Genomic DNA, 7,911 nt, shown 5'->3' on the forward strand with positions numbered 1-7,911 from the left:
AACATATTTTTATATTTAATTAAATGTTCAGAAAATCAACAGTGCCTTAAATAATAATAATAATAATAATAATAAAAATATAAAAAGGTAAATGTGCGCAATTTGCGTATTTGTGAATGGATGACTCTTTAAAATATATTAAATATGTTGTCTTCAAATTATTCGTTTAATGCCTGTACTGAACCCTGTAAAAAAAAAAAAAGTGATTCAATTGAATCCACATGGTTATCTTCTTCAGATTTTGGTGAATGTTACACTCGATCCTTGGTAAGTTTACCTCATTTTTAATAATTAAATTTTTATTAAAATCTCCTTTTATTACTGTTCTGTTACATTTTTTTTTTTTAAGGACAGCCATTCGTATCCGTGTTTGATTCTCGTGTTCAATGGGAAAAATCTTGATATAAAACCGGATGTGATTCACGAAAGTCTCTCTGCGATATCAATAAAACATTATTATGGAAAATGCTACGATGAAACGAATGTAAAAGATACTGAAAAAGAAATGGAAGAAATTTATTATCAACCGGATGAATTGGGCGGACTGGAATTATTCGGATCAGATTATAAAACATTGTCGTCTGTAGGTTCCAAATCAAGCGGTAAAATTTATAATTCTTCTCCTGAAGAATCTTCAGTAACGGATGATACGTTACCCATTTGTGTGAGGCAAAAAATAAACGTGAGCCAAATATAAATTTTAATATATTTAAATTTAAAATAAATTTAATAATTTGATCATTTTAAAAATTAGCTTTTAAAAACCTTAGTGTAGAAATTCATTTTGGAATCTTCATAAACCGGAACTTTGTAAATTAACGTGGCCTCAAAAATACGTGAGTAAGGCTACCGTCATAGATCATTTGCACGAACATTTAATTAATCACGGTCCCCTTTGTGCGGATTTTCACGAAGAAACCGACAGAATTTCCATGCTTAACACTGAATTAAACGAATACGGAAGGTTAAAGTAAGATTTTCTTAAGCCTTTGATACGGTTCTGAACGCATACGCGCCCCTAAAGAATTTTACGATTTGAAATTTATTTTCAGAGTTTTGGCATCGCCTCGAGTTTTACCCCCCGAAGAAACATCTTTTTATTTACAAAAAAAGAATAATAATAAAATAAAAAATGCACTTTCGAATTTCAAATGTAAAGGGATTACAATAAGAAAACCTGTACTTCAGACGGAAGTAAAATTTATTCAAATAGACGACGATGATGATGAAATAATTGAAAGAAATAATAATTTGCGGAGGTCAAAAGGTGAATTTTGTCTCACAATAGGAAAACATATTCGAAAACCGCCAAAAATAAAATCATCAACGGAAGTTGAAGACGCACAAAGTCATTTGGACTTACGCGTTGGTGAAGAAGAAGAAGGTACGTTATATAATAAATATCAGTTTATATAATTATATTACTATAAATTTCGCGTAATAATAAATAATAAATAAATTTATTTATTTCAGGAGATTACTTTTACTTTGATTGGCCACAAAACAACGAAGAAGAATCATTTGCTGAAGACGATACCGGTCAATATATTCTTTTTCCTCTCTCTCTCTTTTTAAAAATTAATATGGAACCATAATATATATATATATTTTTTTTATTTTAGATGAAACTTCAAATGATGTCGAACTACTTCCGATTCCTTTGATCGAACCTTGTCCCATATTGGCAATGGACGACTTTTGTCGAGCTGCCGCAAAAGCTGATTTTAGCGATTTAAGATGTCATCCTGATGATTTTTAATTAATAAAACCAAATTTTAAATAAAAAATTACAAAATTTAAATTACGTAAAGGTAAATTATTATTATTAATATTTTTTTTTTTGTTAAAATTAAATATATGAAATTTACGTCATCGCGTTATTAACAATTAATTATTAATCGTTGTTCGTAAAAAAAAAATATGTATAAATAATAAATTGTTTTTTTTTATTTTGTTTTTGTTATATTTTTTATACATAATTTTTAAAAAAATATTCATATTTAAAATTTAATTCCAATTTTTATAAACTTCAAACTTCCATATAAATATTTATTTATTTAAAAAGGATAAAATTATTAAAGTTAAAAAAAAAAGTTTTAATTTAAATTTATTTTTATAGTTTTATTTAAAAATTTTTTTTTTTTTTTTTTTGTATGGGGAACATAATTAACAAGTATAATATATATTTTTAAAAAAAATTTTGTTTGTTTGGTAAAACCAACGGCTTTTCAACATTACAATCAATCATTTAAATAATTAATTATATTTAAAAAATTATTAAAAAAATATTTTTATTAATAAAAATTAATTTATTTTTTTGTTTTAGTCGTTATATATATTAATTCAAATATTTATTGAATGTTAATATTTATTAAAATATACACGTTCAAAATATTTTAATAAATTTATCTTATGTCAATATATTTAATTGCAAACGAGGTTAAATTTAATTATTATTATTATTATCGTAGTGAAACCACTTTTAAAGAAAAAAAAATTAATTAATATAATTGTTTTTTGATATTTTATCCTTTATTAATTTGCGTTCGGGTTTTTTGTTTTTAGTTAAATGAAATTTTTAAATAATTAATAAATATGTAATTATTAAAAAAAAAAAACTTAATTCTATATATTTTTTTTTTTTTAAATGTATCTTAAATTGTTATTATTAACGTTACGTTTTTATAGGTATGGAATTTTTAAAAAAAAATGAAAATTTTTTTTTCTATACGTATATGAAAATAAAATAGATTTTTACTTTATGTACAACTTTTATCACAATTTTCTTTTTTTTTTTTTTTTTTTTTTCTTATTGTATCGTCGGATAAATGAATTTAAAAAAAAAAAAATTAATAAAATTTGGCATGATAATTATCACAAATGGGTTAAAAAAAATTAATAATAATTATTTAACTGTAAAAAATAATTTTTTGACGTTAAAAAAAAAAAAAAACTTTTATTTTAAAACTGATTTTTTTTTAAAGGCATCTTCTTTGGTTTTTTTTTTTTTTTTTTTTTTTTAAACTTATGTAGTAAATAATTTAAATCTTTAATCATAATTTAGTCAAAAATCGAAAAATGTTTTAATAATTTTAATGCTATAAAAAAAAAAGAAAGAAACTTTTGTTCCATTGGTTTTTTTGTTGCATTCACCCAGACTTTTATATTACAATTTAACTAGAATGAGATCCGACGACTTGATTATGCGCTAACATTAATATATCTTTTTTTTCTTTAGGAAAACGCAATTCTCGTCCTGCTAGTCTTGCTGTCTCTAACTCTCTCTCTGCTAAACTTAATTCTTTACCCAATGCTCCAACATTTTCATGTTCTCTTGCTATCCAATCCAAAGCCATTTGAGACCTCATATCGTCGTCGAGAGCTCTGTTTGAATAATGAGCTACCACTTCTTGTCTCGAACATTGTCTTTCTCTCATGGCTTTTAAACTTCCGTTCCAATGAAGAAGTTGAAATACAGTCATTAATTCTTGAAATTCTAACATTGTTCTACCTTTATTGGCTTCTAACATAAAACGAAAGGCTCCCACTCCCGTATTCGGATTATCTGCTTCCGATGGATTACCCTTGAAAAAATATAGAAAATGTATTATATGTCTTACCTACTCTGCTTCCAAGCCACGTGGAAATGTAGAACAACGTGCACGAAAATTCACGTGCATCTTTATATCATTATTCATAATAATGGGTTTACCTTAAAGGAAGCTCTAGCTTCAGCAACAGCTTTTTCTATAAAATCATCAGAAATTTTTCTAGAAGGATGCTCGTTAAAAACGGAATTCATAAGAGCTATCTTGGCGGCACTTCTTCTGGCCTCGGCTTTTGTCGGAGAATTCTAAAAAAAATTTTATATTAATTGGACATTAACTAATGAAAATTTTTTTTTTTTTAGTTGAAAATATAAGAAAATATGGCGGAAGAGGATTACGTTAAATCAAAGTGAGTACAACAACGTTACCATCATGATTATGTACAATTAATCAAAACGGAAAAATATATTGAATACCATCAAGAACATCATCCATCTTAAATTATTCTGCAGTGGAGGAAGAAAAAGTTACGAGAAGAATATTTAAAAGGATCAAATAAATCGTCGAAGAAAACCAAGAAGGTAAGATGTAAATTCACAACATTAAAAATTTAATAATGTAAAAAATAAGAAAAGTGAATAAGATATTGATTAAATATTTATTTTTATATAAAACAAGAGCAGACAAAAAAGAATCAAGAAATCAAATCAAATCAAATCAATGAAGTTAAAGCCACATAACAGTCAGAAACAAGTTTCTAATTTTAAAAAAAAAAAAAAAATAGTTAAAAGGATTGGGTAACGGTTATTTTTTTTTTTTTATACGTCGGTTTGTTTGAGCTGAATTTTTTTTTTTTTTTTTTTTTTTTTTCATTTACTTTTTACTGAACAGTAATTAAAAAAGGAAAAAAAAAATTACCTTTTTTTTTTTTTTAATTATTTGTTTTAATTTTTTTTAATTAATATGAATTTCTTTGAACTTAACCTTTAAAAAAAATTCATTTTTAAATGCTGTTAACAAATTAAAAAAAAAAAGGTTTTGAAAAACAAACCTGAAAACTACCAAAACACGATCCTCCCGGAAGGGTTACGTAACACACATATGGCGGACTAGAAGAAGGTACAGATTCATAAATAACAAGAGCTCCATTTCTAAGATCGGCTCCTCTCGCTTGTTTCATTTGCCAAAATTCTTGCAAAGCTTCTACAACGTTAACTATAAAAATCAAACAATAACAAAAAAAATATATAAATTCATATATTAAATTAATTTATTATTATTATTATTAAGATATGGATGGGGGGGGGGGAATTTTATTTTTCGAGATCGTATGACAACAATCACATAAGTTAAGGTTTTTTTTTTTCATTTCGATTCTTCTGGAATTTAAATTTATTGTTTATGACAACGTCGGGATTTATCATTATTATTATTATTAAATTTTTCGTTTCGATTCAACCTTTTGATCAAATTTTAAATTTATTATGATGAAGTTAAATCACATGTATATATATATATATATATATATATATATATATATATATATATTTTTAATTTTAATTTAAAAAAAACACAACATAAATTGAAGAACATAACATGAATTGAAGGGAACAACATGAACAACAACAACAACATAAAAGCAATAAAGATGAACAGAAGTAAAAGACCCTCAATAACGGTATTCCTTTGTCTAGAAACGCGTGAATGAAAGAAATGGAAGGGCAGGATTGAGAGAAGAGTACTGGAGCCGATTGGAAGTGGTTTTTTTTTTTTTTTTTTTCAAGAAATCAGATTCATTTTAAATTATGTTAACGTCTTTTGTACTTTGCTTTACTCATAATCCACTATTGAACATTTAATTTATTATTATTATTAATTTATACATACATAATATTTGATTACGTAAAAAAAAATGAAAATTTTTTTAATGAGAATGAATGATGGAATGGAAAAAATTTTCAAAAATTTTATATATATTATTCGAGTTTTTAATATTTCTGATAATTAAATAACTCTTCTATTGGAATAAAAAAAAAAAAACAAAAATGTTTGCTTGGGGGAAAAAAAAAAAAAATTTTTTTTTATTAACTGAACAAACGAATGATAACTGCTAATATAAAAAGTAAATATGGCTTTTTTTTCTTTTATTTTTTGTCTTGGTAAATAAAATGGTTCCAAGTACACAGTTTTTTTTTTTTGTTTTTTTTTGTAAAGGTATTCAAGCCTAAAAAATAAATTTTATTTGGTTTATTAAAAGGATTAAAAGAATTTTTATGATAATAAAAAAACGCAAATGTTAAATATTATTTTTAAACCATGGGGGGAAAACAAAAAATTACATTATTTATTGGGGTTAATGCCTATTGTTGTTGTAACAAAACAGAAATTTTTGTATATCGACCACCTTCATGTCGACAATGACAGGAAATTCATTAAATATTTTTTGACGATATACAAACGTGATTAAACTTAACCAGTAAAAAAATTTTCAACCGACCGAATCAATCGTTTAAAATATTAATTACCTAAATAAATAATTGAAAAGTTTTCCCAAAAAAAAAACGCAAAAGGTTGCATGGACAATACCTGAAAAGGACAAACGTTTCTCACATAAACAAAAGGAGCAGACAGACAATCGGTCGCATCAATTTCAAGATTACAGGTTGTCAGAATTTGTCGAGTGAAAAGGGTAACAATTTCGATCAATATCGTGGGAAATCACAAAATTTAAAAGAAGAAACCGTACAAAAAAAAAATGGCGTTCTCCGAAAAATTAGTATAAATAGTATTACACAAGCGAAATTTGAAAATTAATTCCTAAGGAAATCCAGTGGAAAACTTGTCGTAATTAAAAATAATAATAATAATAAAAAGTTTTTCTGTTGGAATATCATAAATTGTTAATGTTGAGAAAAAATTTTTTTAAAAGAAAATGATGCAATATATTAAGTAGTAGGACATGGAAAAATTCCCATCATATAAAGCAACCTTATCATTCTTATCATTATTATAAAATAATTAGTCAACAACAACAAAAGTCGATAAAAAATTAAATATATTTAAATTTATAGAATCAACAAATAATTATAAACGTCAAAACTTATATATATTAAATAAATATAATTTGGTTTTTTTTTTTTTTATATCGGCCGCGATATTCTCATTGAAAAAAAAAAAACGAGTTTTGTAATTAAATGTTTTGACATTTAAAAAAAATGTTTTTAATAAAATTATTATTTTAAAATTTTCATCAATAAATATATATTTTTTTTTATGTACATAAATATACATCTTGTTGTAAGGCCGCCTCATTATTATTAAACAAATAAATATCTTAATTTTATAGGATTTTAGTTATGTTTTTTTACGATTCGTCGCAACGTTATTATTATTATTATTATTTCCCCCCTCCCCTCATTACTCCGTCATTTCATGTGTCGTACAGAATCACGAATAAATAAATAAATTTTTTTTTTTTTCTTTTAATTATGCAATTGTATATAAAGGATGTTGTTGATTTTACGTGTGACTGCCCTTTCCTCTCCCTCCCTCCCCATCGGGTTTAAATCCATTACAACCCCGGGTAATACAATAAAATACCCATTTAAATCGAGTGTCCGAGTTCTAATTCCCCAATTACAGGGAAAACATTTTTTACGTAACGCGGGCGTAACAAACAAGCTTAAGATTAAAGTTGGCTCAAACTGGTTTAACTGCGTTTTTTTTAAAATTTATTTTGACTAAAGTTAGTTCTTTTATTTCGTTTACTCCACCACAATGACCAAAAAACAAATAATACATACATACATACATGTACAAATTTCTAACTGTTTTCCTTAAAGTAATAATAATAGTTATAAAAAAAAAGAAAAGTTTGCGAATTAATTTTTTTCCCCCCCATATTTATATTACATAATTTTTCTTTTTAAAATGATTCGAAAAAAAGAAAATTAATATTTAGCTTACCTTGTATCGGAAAATCCTCCGATGTAAAATGTAAAATTTGAGAATGCGAAGAAGGTGGTCGAAGCCAATATGGCAGCTGTTGCTGCTGTAATTGGCTGTCGGTTAACACCATCGTGCTCATTGGTAAGTCAATCAACTGACACTCCTTCTCTCTCTCTCTCTCTCTCTCTCTCTCTCTCTCTCTCTTGTATGAATCAAAACAACTTTTTATTTAATATAGGCATAACCACGATTGATTTTTATTTTAATCTTTCACTTTGTCATAGTCATCATGTTTCCTTTTTTTTTTCTTTTCTTTTTTTTGGTTTCCAGTTTTTTTTTTTGATATTTAATTTAATAATATATTTCTAAAAAAAAAAAAAATAAATAAATAAATAAACAAATTAATTATAAATAT

General features: G+C 25.1%; 2 protein-coding genes across 2 annotated transcripts; one reads left to right on the top strand and one right to left on the bottom strand.

Moving 5' to 3' along the window:
• Window positions 1-144: 144 nt before the first annotated feature.
• On the top strand, window positions 145-2,750 carry Phum_PHUM378480 (uncharacterized protein; the record flags this gene model as incomplete). Its single annotated transcript, XM_002428347.1, has 5 exons — window positions 145-267; window positions 350-682; window positions 771-970; window positions 1,053-1,369; window positions 2,689-2,750. 5 exons carry the CDS (start codon window positions 145-147, stop codon window positions 2,748-2,750), a joined length of 1,035 nt encoding a protein of 344 aa, XP_002428392.1.
• Window positions 2,751-3,173: 423 nt separating this feature from the next.
• Phum_PHUM378490 (uncharacterized protein) lies at window positions 3,174-4,917 on the bottom strand (the record flags this gene model as incomplete). Its single annotated transcript, XM_002428348.1, has 4 exons — window positions 3,174-3,584; window positions 3,713-3,853; window positions 4,600-4,763; window positions 4,893-4,917. 4 exons carry the CDS (start codon window positions 4,915-4,917, stop codon window positions 3,174-3,176), a joined length of 741 nt encoding a protein of 246 aa, XP_002428393.1.
• Window positions 4,918-7,911: the final 2,994 nt, after the last annotated feature.

This window comes from Pediculus humanus, genomic scaffold, assembly GCF_000006295.1.
Source record: "Pediculus humanus corporis 1103172107855 genomic scaffold, whole genome shotgun sequence".
In the NCBI taxonomy this organism is placed as follows: Eukaryota; Metazoa; Arthropoda; class Insecta; order Psocodea; family Pediculidae; genus Pediculus; species Pediculus humanus.